Raw genomic sequence first — 23,960 nt, 5'->3', positions numbered from 1 at the left:
TCCATGAAAACCCAAGAAACTTTTGTGATTCAACATGCATATCTATATTATGGTACCCATGTCTTAAATCAAACTTAAATGCACAATGTTTATTTGCTGCATACATTTTGGCCTCTTTTAAACCCTCATATTTAAATTTAGAAAACACTTCATATTGATTCACGTGTCTAAGGTCAAGAATCAACCTTTCCTTGCCAGTCAAGATGACCGATAAAGGATTAACAACAAAAGGGGGAGTGCTAACTTCCTTAGCGACTCCCGTGCATAACAAATCTGCAATTGCACGTTTAACAAAATCTTTGTGCTCAAAAGAAGATCTATTTTTATTCAAAAATACAGAAGTAGGTGTATCGGTAAATTTCGAACATAGCCAGATTCAAGTATAGGTAAAACTAAATTTTTTAAACTATCAGCCAATAAAAGTTTTTCTTTCCAAAATTGTAAGCTGTTATATAATCGACCTTTTACATTATAAACTTGTACTGATTCATTCTCATACTCGTATCTTTCTAAACATAAATTAAAGTCAATCAAAGATAATACCTCATTTGGAACTGCTGGTGTTGTTAGACTTGTTGGCTTTTTCTGGACAGTTAGAAGACCAGTGTCCAGTGGCATCACAGTAGTAGCATGCGTCTTGGGGAGACGGTCCTTTCCTTGCTCGAAGTTTGCAGGACTGGATCTTTGACCATTATATCTTGGTGTTGTTTGTGAACCATTTGTATAGCTTCTTGTTTCGGGTGTTTCGCTAAAGCCACGAAAAAGTTTGTCAGCTGCAAATTTTCTTTGATGTGTCTTTGGGTGCGACTGCCTTTCTTTTACGAATTGACCTGGTTTCGGTCTGTCGTAGACAGCGCTTATCATCAGAGTTATCAGCAAGAGGGTTAGCTAACGGTGTCCCAACCATGCTTGTCACCAATCATAACAGTTTTGTTACGAGCAGCAATATCTTGTTGGACTTTTTCAATAGTTTGTAGGGCAAATTCACGATTATCTGAAGAAATGGCGGCTTTCAAAATATCAATGTCCTTGGACACTTGGTCATTAAATTCACACTGCTTTCTATTGCTAATAAATTTGAACTTAAAGTCAGGCTTACTTGTAGGTTGGTTTAAGGCTGGAATTTTAGCTTCAAAGACTGTGAAGATCTCCTTTTTCTGTTTCTCCAATGCGCTGTCTAAATGCTTGGAAAACAACGGTAAAGCATCAGCTGTAGGGTTGCTTGTAGGATTATCAACTTCACTCCTATGATGAATTCTTGCAGATGTACGTTCATGAGAACTTTGAATTTCTTCGTCAGACATTAAGGAGAAGAAGGTCAAACAGACCTTAACAACAATTGAATTAAACATATAGACAGGTTGAATGCAAACCGTCGAATGATTTAAATTCCCGCTTAGTATGCACGGGTGAATCCACCCGTTCAAATTACTACGCATAACGGTATTCGTTAAGCATTATAACGAAAATAAATTTTATATATTTTTTTCTTGGTTTATTTCTATTGAGACAAATCTTTCATTACATGGGTATTCTTTACTCCTGCATACTAAAGCCTATCAAAATACTGAGTTCCTTTTGATTTGTGAATAAATTTGAATCAACGTTGACACGATTTGATACATAAGGTGAGTAACACGCACTTTATTGCATGCATTGTGCTAAACTAAATAAATACGTTGGCTCACTGAGCCTCGATTCTTCTGCTTTTATCTTTTTTGTTTTGTTTATTATCCTCACTATTATTGAATTACACTAAAGTACATATCATGTTCCAATTGACAAAACCATTGTCGACAGAATAGGGTCTAGGGAATGTTATTAGTATTCTGTTAATAATACTTAAGCTATCCAATTGTAATACTAGCTATTGTACGAATAATCTACCAGAAGACAAGAATACCCAATTACTTAAAAATACAGAAAATGTAACTCTTTTGTGGTTAATCAGAAATCGATATGTTTACTTCTGTTGAACTTTTTCTACCTTCAGGTATACACAATATTCAAAACTGCATGATTTTTAACTTAGTACATCAGATTTTTCTTTCGTTAACAAACTACTAACCATTTGCTCTCGAATCATAACTATTGACAGGACAAATCATTTTTGAGGTTGAAGAGAAATGGACAGTAAACTTTTAAAATTTTTACCAAATCTGTTTGAGTTTATGTCTGAGGGAAAAAACACTCAATCTTTCGATTGATTCTAATACATGTACTATATGAAAAGTAGATTACACAGAACCGCTTCAATGATTTTTCATATGATTATAACTACTAGGCAAGTGACACCTTTGAGGACGAAACGCATAAAAGATGAGTATAATAGAATGCGATAGCTGTAAAAACAAATGTTCCAATAAATATGAAATAAATAAAACGTTCAGAATTTTTGGGCTAATATTTTCATTTTATAATGTTTCTGGTTAACGTGTAAAAACTACATTTGCCTGAAATCTACTTGTAAATCAACTCAAAGTCCGACAAAATTGAACTTGTAGATTTTACTTTTCTGAGTAACAATCAACCTAATTCAATTGCATAGTATATCACATTTGATTCTCTTTCCGAGAGCGTGTGTATATCAAGGGTCTGTCTTGACAGAATGCAATTATTGGCACATTTACTGCTCATACAATGTCAATTTAGCCTAAACTGATATGGTCAATTCATTTTTTAAAACTACCATCACACATTAGTTGATCATAATCAACTTACTATCTGTCAAACGACCTTAGACCTATCTATTTTCATTTATTTTATTTGTTTATGTTTTATACCGTTACTGTTGCGCACATTACGGGCATTCGTTTCTAAAGCATTGCTTCTTAAAAATTGTACATTTGTGTAAATTACTGCTAGATATTAAAGCTGTATAAATGTCATCGTTTTAGTTTCATTCTATGGAAATAGGTTGTAGTTACAATTTATCCCATAATTTTACTCACAATTATTTTGATTAAAGAACTTTGAAGCTTCTTAAAGAGATGCCAAAGATACTAGAGGTACAGTCAAACTCATAGATCGAAAATAAACTGACAACGCCGTGTCTTACAAAGTTAAAGAAAAACAGACAAATAATAGTACACAAGACACAATATAGAAAACTAAAGACTAAGCAACACGATCCCCACCAAAAACGGGGGGTGATTTCGGGTGCTCCGGAAGGGTAACAGTTCCTGCTCCACATGTGGCACTCATCGAGTTGCTCGTGTTATTACACATATCGACACTTATCTATTCAACAATATCTAGCCAATGAAAGCTTCACATTTCATCAAACATTTTGTTATATCGATTTTTTTTACAAACAAAATAATCTATGAAACGATTTTATTTGTTTTAATATCAAATACAGATATATCCAGGAAAACTTAATTAAAAATAAACTAAACATCATTTATCTATCCTTAACTCAAAATTAACTCACGTCTCTGCATCGCAAGGTTTTCTTTCACATTTGACTGGTTCATCAGTTTTGCTGCCAACATATAAGCAACGGTCGTCTATTACGGATTCTTTTGTGTCCTTGTCTATGCACTTATTCACGATATGCTGTGATCCTAAAATAGTTAATTTAGTTTTAATCTTCAAAATTGCATGTTGGTGTGTTGCATATTTTAACTTGAAACGTTCCACAAACGTAGAAACATTAGTTGGATGTGCCTATTGCAATATGTTTTCATTCATCAAGATGCACAATAATTCAGTTCGACACTTCCATATGCTCCACGAAACCTCTTTCTTTATAGTTAACATGAATTTCCCCAACAAATCAAAGCCGGGCTTGAAAGTCATTGTGAAACTACCTTTTCTAGATTTGACGTGAATCAGATGTTGATAGTAACAAATTCCAAAGATTGTTTAGAGTACATGTAGTGTAAGACTATTTCATCTTGCAACAGTATTTAAACATTTGACTTTTGTACACTTTACATCAGTATTTCCTATTCCAATCTAAAAGACAAATTGAATTTGTTTCAAAAGAATGACCTACATAGATACAAGTATCATGTTATACGAAGGGATACATAATAATTTGAAAAAAAAAAATCATTTTGATTGAAACAAAAAATTCTCTGAAATTGATATTGTCAAGATGTTTGATCTCTCGATAGATATATCTTTATAACGTTTGAAGAATGTGTTTGTCAACAATAAAATCGGCATACCGATGGGAACCAACTGTGTCCCTCATTTTGTTGACTTGTTTTTTTATTCACATGAGGCTGATTTCATATAAAAAAAAAAGAAGTTAGCAGTATCCTTAACTTTACTTCCGCTATATAAATGTTCTCTCACTTTGGTGTCTATGTTGAACGCATCTATCTAATCGAACTTGAGATAAAGGATACAAAATATACAGTTAAGTCTGCCTTATATCTTCACTTAAATGCAGAAATTGACAATGAGGGTCGGTTGAAAACAACATTTTACGATAAAAGATATGATTTCAGCTTCCAAGGTTTTTCTTTTTTCTTTTTTATGTAGCAACATTCCTGTAGGGCCTGCATTCGGAGTATATATATCTCCAGGTTGAAACGATATTCAAGGGCTTGTATTTCCTATCGTGATTACCTTGTTAGAGGGTTAATACTCACAAATAGGCTATTAAAACACTTAACCTTATCTAGTTTTTACTGGTTATTGGACTTACCATCTCCACACGTTACAGAACAATCTGTCCAATGATCGTACACCCATTCATATTTACTCTTTTCAAAGGTAAAATCGTCTTTTTTAACAACATACTCATAATTTACTCTTGCTTTTTGGTACTTGTTCTGTGGCATCATCTAAAATATAAAAAATAAACAACGCAATGAACCTGCTACAATCCATCTTTTTTATTATTTGATTGAGATTATTTCCTTAGATAACAGTCTACAAAAAAACTTATCATAGATACCAGGATTGAAATTTGTTATTGCAAGCTACATGAAAACACATGCCATCCGATTTTTTGTTAATTCGTTTCCAATTATTTAAGCTCTAGTATTGCTGTATTGGTGATTAAGAGAACGCACTACTTTAATTTATTGTTTGCCTTTTAGCAGTACAAATATATTGGGGGAACAACTTCGTTTATATTATTGAACTACACATCTATTAAAGTTCAATGTGTGTTTGAGAACTAAATGGATCAATGAACTGTGCTATACCAGGAAAGAAAGAATCGTTAGAAGAATAAATGTTTAAGATCTAAGGCATAACATTTTTGTTTGTAAATGCCTTTGTCCTATCTTACATTTCATCACAAGCATACGATGGGGTCATTATTCAAATGCCAGAAATGAAAGTATACGTATTGAATTTGCTAAATTCGATCTTCCCTAACAAGACAAATATAAGATTGAGGAAGCAAACTATGATTTATGCACATCAAAAGCCATCACAACATATCAGGATTTATTAGAAGAACGTATTTGGCCAAATTTACCTTGGGATTTGGAATCAAAGTTGCTAAATAATAAATAATTAGGATACCATTAGTTCCAACGGTCTTCTTAGCGGTCCAAGTGATTTCAAGGATTCACGGTTATATTGGTTTTCATACTCAAACCATGCTCCATTCATTACAATTTTCTTTAAACGGGTCGCGAGTCTTCTGTTTCCATTTAAATAGTATATTCCATATGCAGGGTCCCGTACCGCTAGAAATAATGATAATATAATTATTTACTTCCAAAATAAAACAATAGATGTAAAATTGTGTCAAACAGCAATTCTTATTGTTCTTCTGCTACTTAAATTAAAATCATTAATCATGAAGCTTAATACGATGAAGTATCTGTACATTCTTTTAAATTGTAGTAAAGGATTAAAAAATGTGTAAAACCTGAACCAAAATTTTCATAAATTGAACGAAATAGTATAATTGCTGTATGAGAAACATTTTAAACTATTCGAGCATATTGAGTACAACTCATGAAACTTGTCCACTAATTTAAAATACGTGTAACCTACCGAAAAAATGTGACGCTGATTGTCCTTCAGTAATAACTATTTTTCTTGAGTTTGCTGGTATTACCAATATTCTTTCATATTTTGGCGGCCCTAAAACATGCTTAAAAATTCACAATTGCGTTTTACCTAGTTTCTATGTGCTTTCATTATATACTTTTTTTTACCTTAAAACCAAATATTGGAAATCATAATGAAAAAAACAACAGTAGGAACAGCAAAATCATTTATTATACATTATTACGATCAGTTATAAGATGCATACAAACTCTATTTAACTGCTACTGAACTTATATGAATATCCATAAGAAAAGACGTATACATTAAGTTTCTACTAAATGTGTCGGTACGATGCCTCTACAACGAGTTTGAATAATTATTGTTTCAAAAAGACAGAAATGCGGAACGATGGAAGAAAAGAATGATGTTTGACTAATTCTCGACATCCTTGCCACTTAATGTAAACGGGTTAAAATAGAGAACTAGAATATATCAACAGGATAACTTTCTTGTACCAGGTTAAATCATTGGTATTTCATTTTCAAGTTATCAAAATAACATATTCAATGAACCTGGTTGCATGAATAAAACAGCATATTTTGATGATACTTGAGTGTTAATACATTTACACATTTCGACCATTTTACTTTTATATCTGGACATCACACATTTGTTATCTACATTCATATAAAACTATTAGAAGACGATACTTTTATTATTTTAAACGCATAAATCATTTAAGTACATTGTTTAGTTTTCTTAATATTAATTAATTTTACTTTTGCAATTTTCTAAGTATGGTTGAATCTGTATTTTAAGTTGAACAGAAGTATACTACTATTGGAGAGTTGTCTCATTGGCAATCATACCACATCTTCTATTTTATAATTATTTATGCTATTATTTGCTCTATGGTTGAGTTGTTGTCTCTTTGGCACATTCCCTACTTCCATTCTCTATGTTACTATTGCCTTTATTTAACTTACACCGTTCGTATGTAAACATTCTTTCGTATGTGCCTTTAACAAGTTTACAGTCGGAACCATTACCACCACACACACCACAGTCATCATATGTTTCACTAGAATTCATCTGTCCATCACATCCCACTTTCTACAACAAAAAGGCGTATATTTTAACTATTATTCATCAAATAAATTAAAAACATTTAGCACTAGTATATTCAATATTCATGGTGAAAGTGTATGTTCAAGATACCTATGACAGTTATCAAATCCTTTCACATTTCGACCAAAGATGTATAACCGGATCTTCCATCACTGTATTGAATAAATATGTTATATAAGCGTTTCCAACAATGTTTCAGTAATGAAAGCTGGGATTTATTGAACAAAAGTATCTCTGAAACTACAGTTGTTAATTTACTTGAATTTTGGAAAGATGACACATTTGTTAGGTTTCCTGGAAGAGGTATTCAACAACGATCGGCATTACTATATAAACTAACTGTGTTCCTATTCTTGTTGATATACTTTTTTCAAATGAAAAAGCCTTCATATATAAGCATCTTGTGAGAATCAAAAGAGGCTATAATTCTCCTTTTACATCACGCTATAGCGATGAAGACATGTAACTAGATAATTGAAGGATTGGTTCCTATGTTGAATGTATTTCATCTACGTGGCATGTCTCCCATCAAACTTGAAATAAGGGATATCACAGACGCATTTAATAGATATAGGAATATATAGTATGAGCGCAATGAGACAACTCTCAATCCAAGTCCTCTTCATATTTTGATTTAAATAAAGAAATAACAACATTCCAGCAGAGCCTGCATATATAGGATATATCTCTCAGTTAATACAATACTCCACATCTTGCGATTTCTATTTTAATTTTTCTTGATAGAGTTACTGCTATCGAGAAAGGTATTGAATCAATGGTGTCAAGTGATATTGCAGTCCGAACTCCAACAAATTCACAGACGTCATCGCGCTCTTGTTGACAGTTATGGAATAACTCCTCACAAATGACGATGGATGTGTTCCAATTGTCGTAACAACAGTTCCTTGCTCTTTTCCGCGAATCTGACATCCCAATATAAGACTCACATATGGGCAGCATGCGGATGTCACATGTACAGTAGAATCTGATTACCCTTAAGTGCGGTTAGTGGGATGCGGTTTGCTCAAGCTAGTTTTCTATGTTGTGTTTTGTCGACTGTTAATTTCTTTCCTCGTTTTTTTTACGTTCGACATTGCCAGTTTGTCTTCGACTTATGAATTTTAATATGCCTTTCTTATCTTCTATGTGTCTCCTAAATAACACGAATAAGGGAATATTAGATTAATGCACTCGACTTTATTCTTAATCAATAAAACCTACAACATCTTAAATTAAGATGCAACAAATTCATGTCCAGTAAATGTAATCAAAGATTTCTTTAGAACATTTATAAAAAGAGATTTGCATAAAAAATAATCAAACATATTTGTAGCTGCTTTCGAATATCATAATTGTATCAACCTTTTCGTATTTTTTCCAATTAAAACTGTAATAAAGAGTCTACATTTCGTAGTAAAACAAATGCCCGCTTTGAACGACAAATATATGTTCTAAAACTAAAACGGATGATTCTTTGAAAATTACACAATTTCAAATCTGGTGTAGGTTATACACAATAATTTTAAAGACTAGTTTTGACTGATGATAATATATGTTAATTCTTGGGTAGATGTTTCATGAAGCATGTACAAAACAAAAATTATTGTTTTGTTTGAAATACTGAATGTATTTTACTTACCCAGCACTCGCCTTTTACACATATGTTGTTTGGATTTTCATAGGTACAGGGTGTGCCATCCTCAAGATCCATATCTTCAAAACTCCTTGTTTGTCCTGTATCATTGGACTGACATGTAAATTTACACTGGTCTTTTTCTATGAAAGAGGAATTTCTTTGTTTAATGTTTTATGTTCTGTGTGTTCATCTTTTTTATTATAATTAAACAAGAACGTTTAAAATATGGATACAGCATATAATTATGATTTATCTATTTATGTAATCAAAATTATTGAACGATGCATGTATTTGTACTAAACTAAATGTATGCACGATTTTTCATATTTACATCGAATCTATTAAGTATTATCGACAGTAAATAATCATTCAGTGAATGTTGATCGCAAGCCTTTCAACTTTTTTATGTTACCAAAGTGTGTTGGATTGTGACCTTAAGGAACAATCAACACAGCGCACGTGGATCACGTATCAAATAAGTAAATTGGTAATTATCTTTATATTTTCATTCGTTCTCATTTGTAAATAAATGTTTTCTGAACAGTTGTTTAATAATTTGTTGTATTAAATTTGTTCTTTGAAAATCAGATATCATTATTAACCGCTAACTGCATGTTTGTTTACGGTAAGACAAAATTCAATAGCGGTATATTTATGAGGATTAGGATTATATAAAGGATTTCCTTTTATAAGAAAGTTCACGTACACTTTCTTTTATAATAAAACGTAGCTATGTAAGTATGTTTAAAAAAAGAAGTAAAATCACAAAATTACTGAACTACGAGGAAAATTCAAAACGAAAAATCCTTAACTAAATGGCAAAAACAAAGGTAAAACACCAAACGAATGGACAACAACTGTCAAATTCCTGAAATGGCACAGACATTTTCTTATGTAAAAAAAATGGTTGATTAAACTTGGTTTTATAGCAAGCAAAACCTCTCACTTGTCAGACAGCCGTAAAGGTTTACATTATATTGACGACGATGTATAAACAAACATATATAATAGGTAAACATGTCACAAATAGGGGTACAGACAAGATGTATGAAAAACTTTAAATTTTGAATTCAAATATAAGGTTTCATGTGACTTTAACACAATGGTTGCATAGACGCGAAATATACTAAAAGGGATACTAACACTTATGAGTCATTCAAATTGCTTTGAAATTTGATTTGATACATTTCATTGATTTGTAATGTCACCTCTCACTAGGTTCAATGACTAATCATTTTTGAGATTTCTTAACATATATATTTGTTATAAAGAGATAGTCGAAGTGTAAGCACATATCTAGTATGCTGCATTACATATAATGACTTTTAGCGCTGAGATTCCTTCTTTTATATTTTCCCTAAGGTATCTATAAAACAGTATTACAAACTACCGATCTCTTAGTTAAATTCAAAAGTGGAAGTTAATAAAAACTGACAAAATCAAACGTTACCAATCAACGCAATAATTGAAAAACAACTGTGATAATCGTGACTTGGTACAGACAATTTCAAAATGTATGACAGCTGTTCATAGTTTCGTTAAATTAAGAAAATTGGATAAGCAACTAAAACGGACATATTAGGTAAATGTGACAACAAATGGGATGCAGCAATAAAAATTATGAAAACATACATAATTTCAGCCTAAGATGTTCACACAAATGTACAAATAAATATTAACAAGAAAATAAATTTAAAAAAAATGAATTATTCTACCTTTTTCCTTTTGAACAGCCAGCCATGTGTGAGCACGTCCTCTTATTGGTATTCCATTCAAAGCAGAACACTGCAGAGCCCGTAGGTCTGAGTACTCTTTACATTCTTTCTAAACAATAAAGCAAAACGGATTGGATAGAGTTATAAAACAAATCCATCAATGTTAGTACGTTTTAACGTTTTTGGATCATACATTTTATTTTAAATGACTTTTTGCAGTAGGAAAACAAAAATGAATGTATTTTTTCCAATGAACTGATACTTTAACAACTTGAATAGTATCGAATGTAAGGTCTGAGATACAGTAACATTTAATTTTAAGAATTGTCAAATTAACAATTAAAAAAACACAATTAAAATGTTGTACTATTTAAAGTTATTTACTTGCAAAAAAGAAAGAAGTGTAAAAATGTATTAGCATGTGCAGAATAAGTACTTACTCCAGTTGAGCATGTATACACTTCTTTATCATCACCTTCACAAGGTTTTCCACCAAATGCTGGTCTATAATAAATAAAACATTATCTAATCAATTTAATATTTGTGAATTAAAAGACAATATCTGTATATATTAATCATAATGTAGCTGCACGTCCATCAACCAAAACTAAAATATAAAGATTTAACATAGTGTACAACAATAAAACTTTAATTAGCATGTTTAAAAAAATCATTTCTGCACTTGAGTTTCTCATTATATCATAATATGCAATAATAATTTTGAAATCATTGAAGATTTTTACTATTTAATCTCAGTGGTCGTAAAAGACGGGAAAAGACGATAAACATCATGACATCAATTGTTCTCTTTTGTGCCAGTTACCAACAAGTAATTAACTAATTATATTGGTGTAATATAACCCTGCAAATTATATTCACTTAAGATGGCTGGGGTGTCTTAGTTAAAAATCTATAAAATTTTGTAAGAATTTATATAAAAGAATTTTTATTCATGTTTTTTTTTCAAAAATACATTTCAAAGTACTGGTCGCCGGACTTTTTTCACGCCACAGGTTCTTCAAAATTGTCAGAATTGTATAGATTATGCATGAAAAATTCAATTTTGTATAATTAAGGAAAACAACACCATAGAATGTTGAGATAAAATGTGAGAAGATATCTCTTATAATATACCTTCAAATAAGAAAAAGAAAAATGAGGTCACTTGCTATCTGAGTTATCTTCCCATATTTTGACAAAGTTGGAAAAAAATAGTCAAACAAAAGTACAGCCGAAAATACGATAAAACATATAATTTATATACTACCCTCAAGATTGGCACATTCCAATTGGTGTCTGCTACTTCAAACTTCAAAATAAAGGAACACACCCGAGCCACCTTACTAGTAAAAATGAAAACAATATGCAAAGTAAATATGGATATTAATACCTAGGATTGTTACATCTCCGACTCCTCTCTTTAATACCGACTTCACAGTCAGTGGAACAACTTGTCCAGGATCCCCACTCTCCCCATTTTCCATCTCTTGGTTTATTGTGACCATGATATGAACATTTCCCATCCATGCACCAGTACTAGGATGGAAAATAATAAGGAAAACTTGCTAAAAATTGCTTAAGTATTATAACACTTAACTAACAATATTTTTTATCAACACATCATCAATTTTATCCTGATTTAATTTTGGGTGATCTTTCCTTACACACAAAATTTATCAAAGACAAATTTGTATTACATTGGTGGAGATGAGAATGAAACAAAATATTGTATTGGTATATACAGTATTCAATATACAGAAATAATTTTTTTTTTTTGGATGTAACACGTCTTCTGATTGACTGATAGTGTTTTGTCTATAAGCTCATAGAAATATCCACACAGAAGGGAACTATTTCATTCTTTGGTAGCTGCAAGCAAATGGCTATGACTCCAAGGGTTATGTATGATTTATTCATTCCAATTGTGCATTCATTCTCTTAAAATTACTTCGAACAACTTTTGTAAAAGGGGAGTTGAGAAAAAAAACATATAGCAAAAGTTTGTATGGTAATGTTACGGTACATTTCTAAGAAAACAAACAAGATGCATAATCCGAGGAGAAGTGAATATTTCTTGTACATGATATTATGTTTTTTTACCATAAAGAATCATGGAAACAAAATTAAAAAGGCATACAAGAAGATAAAACAAATGACAAGTTGTGTTTTAACTTTTAAAAGCCTGATTATGATGATAAAATGATTATGCTATAAACCAAATAAAAACGTAAAATCAAGTAGTTTTCAACATATATAAATGCAATACCTTTCCTGATGAGCAAGGTGTGCCATTTAAAGGTCTTCCTCTTTTTGTTTTACACAGTCTCATGTTAGACTTTTCAGCGCACCACAATGTATCACAAAGGTCACCATAATACTTGAAATTTAAAAATAAAACAATCTTGTAGTTACAATCAATGTACACACATTTAATCTTTGTTTTTGCATAAATATCAGCATTAAAATAATAAATTCCAATGAACTAACTTTCACGGATACATAATCCATATTCAAGCGCCACTGATAAGCCGTATGAAGACGAAAAAAAGTTTATAAAAAATACCGAACTCCAAGGTAAAGTAGAAAAGGGGAAATCTAACAACATCGAACGATTAAAAAAAACCTTATCTTTGTTAGTGTTTGTTTTTGTTGCACTTCAGTGCTTCGGTTGTTCTTTTTGTCCTCTTATAGTTGATGTGTTTCTCTCTGTTTTAGTTTTTAACCTGGGTTTTGTTTTATCTCATTCATTTTTTAAATTTGAACAGCGGTATTGTTCTGTTTTCTTTGTTTATCAACCAACGGAAAGAATGAAAACAACCAACATATTCATGAATGCATACAAGAATTTCCAAAGAAACGTACGTCTGTTGTACCAAATTATAACAGAATATTTGATTGTAAAGAAAAAAAGGATATTTGAGAAGTAGTATACCTTTAATTTAGACGTAAAATAAACGTACTTAGTCGGTATTTTGGATGTTCATTACCTGCATGTAACTGTATTGTATACATTTATACAACATCAAACCACATTTAAATATAAAATGAATCATTTTTACTGAATATATAAGGGGTCAGCGGATTCATTTTGTCTTGAGAATTCAATAAGTATGGGTATATAGAGTGAAGAAATAGCTCAACTTACCGATCTGCATGATATATGATTGGCACCAAACTCATATCTGCATTGATCATCTAGATTAAATGCCTTTCCAAGAGGGTCACTTACACCTTTCAATGGGTCCTCTAATGGATTGTTGTTCATGCAAGTCAAATATCTGCAGAAAAGAAATATTTATTGTTTTCTGCTTGGTTTAAAAATATATGATGTGGTGATTCATAAATCGATTGATGTATTGGTTGATTGGTTGGTGTTAAATGCCACTGTCAGGTTTATTGTGCAGTTTCGTTGCGGTCAAGTTTTATTGGTGGACGAAGACGGAGTACCCGGATAGAACCACCAACTCCCGGTTAATTTGTATTGTTTACTTTAGATTGTAGTCGAACACACAACATCGGTGTTGACAAGCTAGTAAAACATCAGTTTTTCTACTTAGACCACCACTCGAGCACTGATTATTTATCAAATTGTAAACGATATTAATACTGTTGCAAATATAGATATTTATATTGTTCCGTTCATAGCACTGGTATAACAAGTTAAAATCTAGTATAATGCCGTAGTAAGTCATAGTGTACGAAAGAAGGCCAGGATTATATTTTCGTCAGATGGAAAATATATACTAGTATGTGTTTTTTAATGAGAAAAACATTTCGAGGGAATTTGATGGCGATAATACAGATTGTCGACGAAGTTTCTTCAACATAGTAACTTTTAAGTTATTTTCTTTCCCTGTCAAAGGTTATTCATATTTTTGTTAAAATTTCTTATTGGAAAGACAAGCTTCGAAATATTGTTAGTATCAGTTATTGCTACTTTAAATAATTCAATTTCTGGCATTTTATGATATAGACGCATTTTCTTCTCCGTTGATACATCTGCTAGAAGATTTAACGCTGATTTTGGTAAGCAACTGTAAAGTAAGTCTAAACACATGATCCTTCATTGGTTCAATTTGGTTGACTTATTTAGTGCAGTTTGGGAGTTAAAATAACAAATAAAACATTCCGTAGCAGTTGTAGTGAAATTAAACACGTGGATAATATGGCCTTCAATGTAATAATGCAAGGTGTCAGAGGGAACACAGTTTCGATATGCCTTAAATAAACAGCTGCATCATGATCGCATGTGAAATAATCTTTTGCATGCAAGATAAAATACATACGGCATAGCTTGTTTAATTCTATCATTACTACACCGTGACCACCAGTAGTGATGCAGCGTTGATTGTACCATAGATGCCATCATACTGTATTGGAATTCTCGTCCGCCGCAATCGTTTCCGTGACCATCATGATAAACACCTATTCTAATAAATGAGTTTAATATAACTGTTATGTATAGGCTTTACAATAATACATCATTCTACTATACTTTAATTCACCTTTTCTGCAGAGCAATGGTAGGCTTCGATTCCGATTTAAAAAAAATACTGGCTAAACCGTTTCGCGGAAATTTAAACACAACACGAGTGTTTCCGAATAATTGTTGTAGGTTTAAATGAAATTATTGGCCGGTATACCTAATTAGCTTACTTACATGATAAAATAAGGTGATATCATCACACTCGATACAGTGGTATAATCTATATGTCTTTAATATAAGTAAATAGTAAAATTCAGCTTGCGACTTAAGTAACTCATCAGAGATAACAGTAAGATTTAGCTACTAATAATAAATGCTCTGAAGTTTATTAAAGAGAGACGAAAGATCACAAAAGGACATTCACACTCATAAGTCGAAAACAAACTGACAAAGCCATTCCAAAAAAATCGAACTGTGGATAAAATACGACTTACAAAACTAAAGACTAAGCAAAACGAATTTCATTATAAACAGGGGTGATCTCATGTACTCGGAAGGGTAAGAAGTTTCTGATTCACAACCGCCTGTCGTGCTGCCAATGTAAGTACGGACCCTAGGATATTATGCCTTATAATGTATTTCGCGTATGAAAAGAACATGTTTTGACGTAAGTAAGTCATTATATAATTACTTATCTACGAACCCATGTTAACAATAATTATAAAATGTATTTACGAAGTAAAATATATCCCGCACAATACACTAAGCTTGTTTCGATTGCTTTGTAAAGGCAGGGGTATAGTTTGTTCTTCCCAAGTTTCATTTTCATGACTTTGATGGAGAGTTGTCTCATTTGCACTCATACCACATCTTCCTATATCTAAATATACTATTGAAAGATGCATTTTAAGTTCATATAGCTTCCAACGTGTTAAAATATAAGCACTTCACTGGCTTTCAAATATTTTAGTTTTATCGTTCTTGATAACGGTAGATCAAGACAATAAAGACATTTTTCAGAGGCGTAACCAAACAACACTGAATATTTCTTATAACTGTTTTAGTTTGAGCACCACTGCAGACGAAACGCACATCTGAATATATTTGATGGTTTTCTTTTTATCAATGCCAAATGTCTTTCAGGGCGTTTTATTTGTAAAATTGTTTGGGTGTAAATTTTAATGAATATTATGTACTTGGCATCAACTTTTAACACCTTAAACGATAAATGTACTGTTATGAATGTTTGCCTAGATGTATACGATCATTTTAATCTTATATTTTTTTTTTATAATAAACGTATTTTTATTGACAAAACTTTTTTCCTCATAACAAATAATTACTTACACGTGAGCTATTTCGTGAGCAACTATGAAAGCTGACGTAAAACCTTCGTCTTTGATGAGAGCACAGCTCCGAGTTGGGTTACACATCCCTGTTATTGGTGCATATCCTACAATTGGTTCATCATAGTATACTTAACACACTTTCCTAGACAATTTGTTAGTCATTAATTGAACATTAAAGGGTTTAAGTGTTTTTGTGATATATGTCTATAATTTCTTTAAGCTTTGAGAAGGCATTAACTAAAACTGATTCATCTTGAACATTAAACAGTAATTTGCATGAGACATAGTAACCTAGATATTATCAGTATAATTAGACCTTGAGACAATGAGAAACGAAGATTAATTATACTATCGAATGCAATTTATTCACAAAAAAATATTTAAAAAAATTTGATAAGACAAATTCCTATCTAAGTAAGATTTACATCGATGTCAAAATCACACAGATATTCATTCATTGATGACCTATGTATTTGTTTTAATTTTAATTAATTCTAACTGGAAAATTAGATAAAAAAATACTCGTTGTAAAATGTTAATTTTGGTATTTGAAACTTTGGAACGTTCCTTGATACTGAGTCAACACATCTGACAGCACATTACAGACTCTTACATACATTTAGGACATTAAAGTGTATATCTGTAAATGCTACTACTGATTAAGTATTTTTTATTATACAATGTATATCAGTTTGGATATTAGTTGGTGCAAATTCGATTTAATTGTACTCAATAAATTTAAGTTTTCAAATGAAACTAAACTATTGTTTTCAAATATAAAAGTATAAAATATTAAAGACTATAGTGAATATGGTATATTTTTGCTACACACATTTTGTTTTGACACCAACTTTATTCCGCACATAGCTTTATATCGAAAATATATATATGTATATGCCTATATAACTTGAATGGATGTCATTACAGTCAAAACTTTGTCGGAATTTTTCGAATACATCCTTCTCTTAGCTTATAACTAAATTGGCTTTTCGTTACTATGCATACATAGGTCAAACATTTCTGTATATGTCATTAGAGTGAAATGATCTGAAATGTACCGTCTAACCATGCAATTTTAGTGTTCACCTCTTCAGGGTTCATGGGCAGTGAATGATCCCATATACCCTGTGATCAAAACAATAAATCTAAATTCTAAGTAGTGTTAAAAGCAGGTACTGCAGTTTAATATAATTGGATTGTTTTTGGGGCTTTAAAAAGTATGTGGACACAGATTATTCTTTAGTGTTCTATATATATAAACTGACGAGGAAAAGTACCAACGGTCACCAAAAGCTTCATTTGTGTCGAGCCTAGGTGGTCGAGTAGTCTAGCGCGCCTGGCATTGTGCAAGGCGATTTGGTGCCACAATATTTCAGTAGAATGAGTTCGAATCCCGGCGAGGGAAGAACAATAATTTGCTTCCGCAAATTTACAGATCTTACATTGTCTTACGAATTATATCTACAGAATGTGTTTACAACCTTCTACCACAATCACTGGTCATCCGATGGATAACATCGGTCTCAGAGTTGTTACTGGTTCAGACGTACTTATAATTAACTTATTCCTGTGACTGCATCCTACATTTATTTGTAATATCTTCTACGATGGATAATTAATCTGATCTGTAATATTTCATCTTCATGCCTTATATATCATGTACTGTGTTACGACGCTAGATAAAAACTGACGAGGAAAGGTAACACCCGGCCACCGAAAGCTTGATTTCTGTCGAGCATAGGTGGTCGTGTGGTCTAGCGTGACAAGCAAAGTGCAAGGCGATTTGGTGCCACAATATCGTAGTAGCATGAGTTCAAATTCCGGCCAGGAAAGAACAAAAATTTGCTTCCACAAATTTACAAATCTTACATTGTTGTGTTGTTATTTAGACAAATATATATATATATGAATAGATACATAACACTGTATGTGAATGCAAAGATTCTGAGTAACATGACATCTTCATAAACAAAAGAATGATTAATTTTTCCTCGCTGTGAAGTTGATATATAGAAAATGACGCTAAAATTGGCCTGTATCGCAGACAAGGCACTATATGCATAGCGTTTCTTTGAAGATAACTTTACAAGGTTATTCTACAAGGAATTAGACTGGCCGCATTTAAGCATATGATGATAAGAATTTAAATGAAAAATGATTCATATAAAATCTATATAAATGACAATTGATGAATCAAATAAGGGAATAAGGTGACTTTATTCAATTACATATTTTTCAAATTAAATATTAGTCAAAATAATAAAAAGCTAACATTCCTTCCGATCTTTGAATTGGGTTTTCAATAATAATCTATTTCAAAACTAAATTTATAAGCGAACAGAAAAGATATGTATAATAGTTACCTCTATACGAAGGTCTGCGACGAACTGCGTGACAAAAGAAACAGTAATCGAACCATAAGCTCATATGATTATGCAAGACTTTCCATTAAATTCACATAGAGACGATTCGCAAGTTATTTGTGAATACTAATACATAGCACGTTATAAAAAATACCCTTTCAATTTGAAATGTTCGGATTTGTCATTGTTATTTTCAGTTCCTTAATAAGTTAATTACGCTTATATATTTTTACACATTTCGATCTGTATTTACTTACAGAATGAACTAATGATAAACAAAAAGTATAATTTGCCATGAATAATGGCAATACATGTATTTACCTGCCGGGCCAATGGCATTTCTTGTTATCATTACAGAGATATCGTGTTTAGATCCTACAGCGTACCGGGGATGCGATGCCATGTACGCACAGAATCTGTCCACAGTAAGCCTAGCATCGTTCTTCACATATACAGCTTTTACCTGTTAAAGGTATGTATACATACAAATGATAGTATAAAATAATATTCTTACAGTTTGAATGAATGAATAGCAATTTGATTATAAATCAAACTTACCAACAAAACAAATAGGACTCAGATTCAGGTTCGCTTCAAAATATCGCATTATTATTGTTTGCAATGACAAAATATAATAAAACCTTAATATTGATTTTTACTCAAAGTGATCTCTAGTACATTAAAAAGAGTGGCGGAAAATACCGTCAGAATATTCAAACTCACAAGTCGAAAACTTTCAAATGACAAATAAAGGCAAAAGTAATATACTTCTGTTCGAATTTATTAAATCGATTGAGAAAAAAAACCAAATCCAGATTACAAACTTAAACTGAGGGAAACGCATCAAATATAAGAGGAGAACAGCGACACAACAGAAACACTACAGAAACACAACATTAAAATATAACACATACAGAAACGAACTATAATATAACAATGGCCATTTTTCTGTCTTGGTAGAGGACATTTTAAGAAAATAAAGGTGGGTTGAACCTGGTTTTATGGCATGCCAAACCTCCAGATTTTATGGAAATGTTAAATATAACATTAAAATGACAACATTACATGACAGGACTACAAAACAAATAAATGGGAGAACATATAGGACAGAGAAACACACGAATAACAAAAGGTACCAGGTTTTAATTCAATACGCCAGACGCGCGTTTAGTCCACACAAGACTAACCAGTGACGATCAGATAAAAAAAGTTCAAAAGCCAAAACAAGTACAAATTTGAAGAGCACTGAGGATCAAAAGTTCCAAAAATTTGTGCCCAATACGGCTAGGGTTTTCTGCCTGGGATAAGAACATCCTTATTATTAAGTATAATTCATACTTTCGCAAACAGTAAAGGAGTAGGTCCGGTAAGGACCGATTTTGGCCTCAAATTTCAGGTTCATCTGACGAAAGATTTTGACCACTTTTTAATAATTAAGGGTCTATTTTATTTGAATTAATTAGTTTATGTGAAAGATTTTAACATATTTAGTCATTAAAAACGATCCGATTCAAGCTCAAATATGACAAATCTACCTAATATGCCGAAAAATGTCACTTTTCAGATGGTTTTTGGTAAAATTGAAAGTGGCCGCATCCGTGTTCATCCTCAACCTTTATATATGTTATGTATTATCATAAAATACAACTTACATTTCAATATTAAGGATGAACACGAATGCGGCCACTTTCGTTTTACACGAAAACCGTCTAAAATTTAACTAAATTGCTAGAATTATGAGGATTTCAGTAATTTAGCATGACTTAATGGTGCTAGTAACGGATATATGTGCATTGTATTGTCAAAAACAGCCCATATTTATGTAGCAGAAGCATTCTACTGTCCAATAAATAACTAAAGGTTTACATTTTAACAATTTTGTAAAACTGCTATATTTTGGGGGCAAAAAGGGGTCTTACTGAACCTACTCCTTTTATAAAATGACTTTATAATAGATGTACATGTTAAACAGAAAGAACGGATACATTACATAAAACAACCTAAACCAGCACATAAAAAATACACAGCCGAGTTAGCCAAAGCCATCAACGCACAAAGTGACGTCTCATTTAAATTTCTAAAACAAATTCCCAAAAATAAGATATAACTAGATTTGTGATACTGATATTACATTTATTAATAACAATGAAAATTACAATACTAATTAATATCAAATTGTGGTAGTAATTAGATAATTCATTGTATTATCTAGCTATATCGGTGTTTCTTTTGAATCAAACTGTCAACCAAATATATCGTATAAACTTCATTGAATCAAACTAAAATCTAATAAACGAACAGGGTGATTAATTATCTTTACTATAACACACGAATATAACAGAAAAATAATAAGATTTACTACTACAAACCTTAAGACATTTGACAAAATCCGATTAGGATAACAAATATAACATCAAAACTAAATTCATAGAAAAGTACCGTGAAACGTCTTATAGCAATGCGAATTCACACTCAGCAAAACATTCACAATTGGGAATAAGTCACGATTGGTTATTAAAAGATCAGACGACGTAATGACAAACCACAATCTAACACATGGTAAAAATGTCCTTAGTTAGGATCAACCAATTCGTGATGGTGTCATTTTTAATCTGTCTTTCTCAACTTTGTTGGAGCAGTTTCTGCATAAGGAGCACATTCCTGTATATGACGTCCGTATAGTGTGAACAAGCACGACAATAACGTATTGAGATATGTAAACACCATACGAAGGGACAGAGGGTATGTTACTGCTGAGAAATGGGAAATTGATAATTGGGATGTTGAAATCGTCCCGTTTATCATAGATTTTCGTGTGAAGTCGTCCATCTGTGTCAATATTGAGGTAAAGATCAATGTATGAAGCAGTACTTCTAGTATCAGTAGTATCCTTAATTTCAAGCTCACTGGGATAGATGAGATGTAAGTATTGGCTTAAATATGGGTTATTCAATGAAAGAACATCATCATTATATCGGAAAGAAAAATTAAAGAATTTCGCAAGGTGTTTTTTCTTTTTGTCTTTTAGAAGGTTCTGAATGAATTCTGCTTCATACGAGTACAAAAACAAATCGGCCAGTAGGGGTGCACAATTAGTACCCATTGGAATACCGACGGTCTGTTGAAATATAAATCCTCCAAACTCAACAAATACAATTGTCGATCAAAAGTCCAGCATTTTGATAATATCATCTTCAGTATATTTTCTTTTATGTTTTCATTCAGTGTGGTTCTTCACAAAAAACAAAACGAAAAAAGACGAGAAGGAAAAACACCAGTACACAAGACTTAATATAGAAAACCGAAGACTACGCAACAACACACACATAATAAACAATTATGAGTTGAATCAAGCTTGCTTTTGTTTCGCTTTAAATATGCTTACACATTGTGATAGCCTGTCATTGAAGGCACGCAGGTCATGAATGTTTTTAGTTTTATTGGACGTAAAACAAAATCCCTTTAAGCAAGAAGAAAGTGTTGTCTTCGAATCAAAATGATAGAATTCTTATACAGACACAGTGTTACGTAGTTACTATGTACAAACAACCAGAATGAATTAGTTCCAAAGCATCCGTAACTTACTGCGTATTATAAAATGCGTGTTATTTATTTTAGCCAGAACTCCCATTACGCTTCTTTTCATGTACTTGAATTATTACCCGTTTCATACAGAAGTACTTTGCACCAAAGCAAACCATCTATGTAAATCACAATATTCGTTAACTTCAATAATAATCTTTAGTTTATGAAGCATATCAATAATGACGTAAGTTATTAGACAAATTGATATGCTATCAAACTAATTGATTCAATATTTTTGTTTCACTTAAATGCTAAACGATTTAGCATGTACCATTTGTTTGTATTTGACGTGCAATTTGCTGAAATAATTCATTAAATGCAGTATTAATCTCGATACAGTGTGTGTGTTATTGCAATCTCGTGTATGTCCATGTAAACACTAAAATAAATAGCAATGAGTAAAATATTTCTGTCAGTAGCACCTGAAATAAGCTTCCAGATTTTCTATGAGTTCGTATACCTTGATGATCTGGTTGTTTGTCTTTACGTCGTTCTTCCTTTTGACCGCACATATTTATGATACTTATATCAAAACTTGTAATAATATAACTTAGGGATTTCTCATAAAAGCATTTACAGTGAATACACTATTGATGTTAGAATAGAATAAGTGAAAAGGAAAATATCTGTTTTTCTTACATTTGCACCAGAAAAATATCCATAGTACTTACATCAGTATTGGTCATTAGAAAAATATTTGTGGTAACAACTTCTATGTCGGTTTCCAGTGTATCATGCTTATATACCCGATTAACCTGAAAGAAAAAATGGAGCATGTTCACACCAGAGATACCGGAAGGACAAAATGGAGCATGTTTACACACCAGACCGGAAGGACAAAATAAATACACCAGTTTAACCTGAAAGTCAAAGTTTACTGTATTGATGTTCAGAAATTAAATATATTTTGCAGTGTCTAAAACTTGGTCAAGCCACTTTGCGGTCCGTGAAACATTGTTTACCCAAACGCTTTTCATTCCAAAGTTCTTAAAACAAGTCAGCTTTATGGCATTTGATCGTTTAAAGTTCATCCTAAAGTAACCAGTAAATCGACATTGATATTTTGGAGTATATCTTAAAAAAAGGAAGATTCACCCCCCTGTTTTTAGATGCCAAACTCAACATTGACTATTAAAAAACAAAATCAAAATATTAATGTTTAATTATCGGCATTTTGGAACAAGTATATATATACCTTTATAAAAGACTGTTTTAAATATTTCTATAATTAAAATAATATTTACAAAATCATCATATATTATCATTTATCATTTCAGACTTACAATATTCATAATGGTTAAAACGTAGCTTTCTACTTTTTCCTTTCCAATAAATTGAACAACGGACGGATCAACAGCTAGGAGCACTTCTAAGTATTTCTTTGAATCTGAAGCGTCTCTACGATGACGACTTTTATTATTGGTCTTCATCTGTATAAAGTTGAAATCTGTCAAAATATAAAAAGCACAAAGTTTCATTTTTTGTTATTGTTTCTTTTTTTTTGCTTCTTGAAATTATGCATTTTTTATAAGTTGCATTCATATATTCTTTTAAAGTAGGGATGGCAACGAGTACTCGAGTACTTGGGTACTCGATCGAAAGGCCGAGTACTCGAGTACAGATTTAGTACTCGGATACTCGTTTGACTGTTATACATCTTGAGATATTTCTCTTCACATTCCCACTCATAACCCATTCGTAATACTTAAATAAAATCAATTAACAACATAAATATAATATATTGAGGCTACTTTTTGTTATAGTAGTACCAGCAACGTCCTTTCCTTCCGA

The 23,960-nt window shown here is 31.7% G+C and overlaps 2 protein-coding genes across 2 annotated transcripts in view; one reads left to right on the top strand and one right to left on the bottom strand.

Annotated features, from left to right (window-relative positions):
- Window positions 1-23,960, top strand: part of LOC139487774 (28 kDa heat- and acid-stable phosphoprotein-like) — a 327,843-nt gene that overhangs the window by 150,172 nt on the left and 153,711 nt on the right. The window lies entirely within an intron of this gene.
- LOC139487768 (A disintegrin and metalloproteinase with thrombospondin motifs 3-like) overlaps window positions 1-23,960 on the bottom strand; it is a 43,003-nt gene that overhangs the window by 10,408 nt on the left and 8,635 nt on the right. Inside the window, exons 5-20 of the mRNA XM_071272841.1 lie at window positions 23,453-23,616; window positions 22,841-22,924; window positions 18,906-19,047; window positions 16,220-16,325; window positions 14,733-14,876; window positions 13,592-13,724; window positions 12,713-12,823; window positions 11,837-11,982; window positions 10,887-10,950; window positions 10,447-10,555; window positions 8,735-8,871; window positions 6,954-7,080; window positions 5,971-6,060; window positions 5,491-5,657; window positions 4,661-4,799; window positions 3,434-3,566 (exon numbers count right to left, since the gene is read on the bottom strand). Coding sequence (XP_071128942.1) covers window positions 3,434-3,566; window positions 4,661-4,799; window positions 5,491-5,657; window positions 5,971-6,060; window positions 6,954-7,080; window positions 8,735-8,871; window positions 10,447-10,555; window positions 10,887-10,950; window positions 11,837-11,982; window positions 12,713-12,823; window positions 13,592-13,724; window positions 14,733-14,876; window positions 16,220-16,325; window positions 18,906-19,047; window positions 22,841-22,924; window positions 23,453-23,616 — 1,996 coding nt within the window. The remainder of the gene's footprint in view (window positions 1-3,433; window positions 3,567-4,660; window positions 4,800-5,490; window positions 5,658-5,970; window positions 6,061-6,953; window positions 7,081-8,734; window positions 8,872-10,446; window positions 10,556-10,886; window positions 10,951-11,836; window positions 11,983-12,712; window positions 12,824-13,591; window positions 13,725-14,732; window positions 14,877-16,219; window positions 16,326-18,905; window positions 19,048-22,840; window positions 22,925-23,452; window positions 23,617-23,960) is intronic.

Source organism: Mytilus edulis, chromosome 9, assembly GCF_963676685.1.
Source record: "Mytilus edulis chromosome 9, xbMytEdul2.2, whole genome shotgun sequence".
In the NCBI taxonomy this organism is placed as follows: domain Eukaryota; kingdom Metazoa; phylum Mollusca; class Bivalvia; order Mytilida; family Mytilidae; genus Mytilus; species Mytilus edulis.
This window is presented reverse-complemented; position numbering and strand designations above follow the sequence as displayed.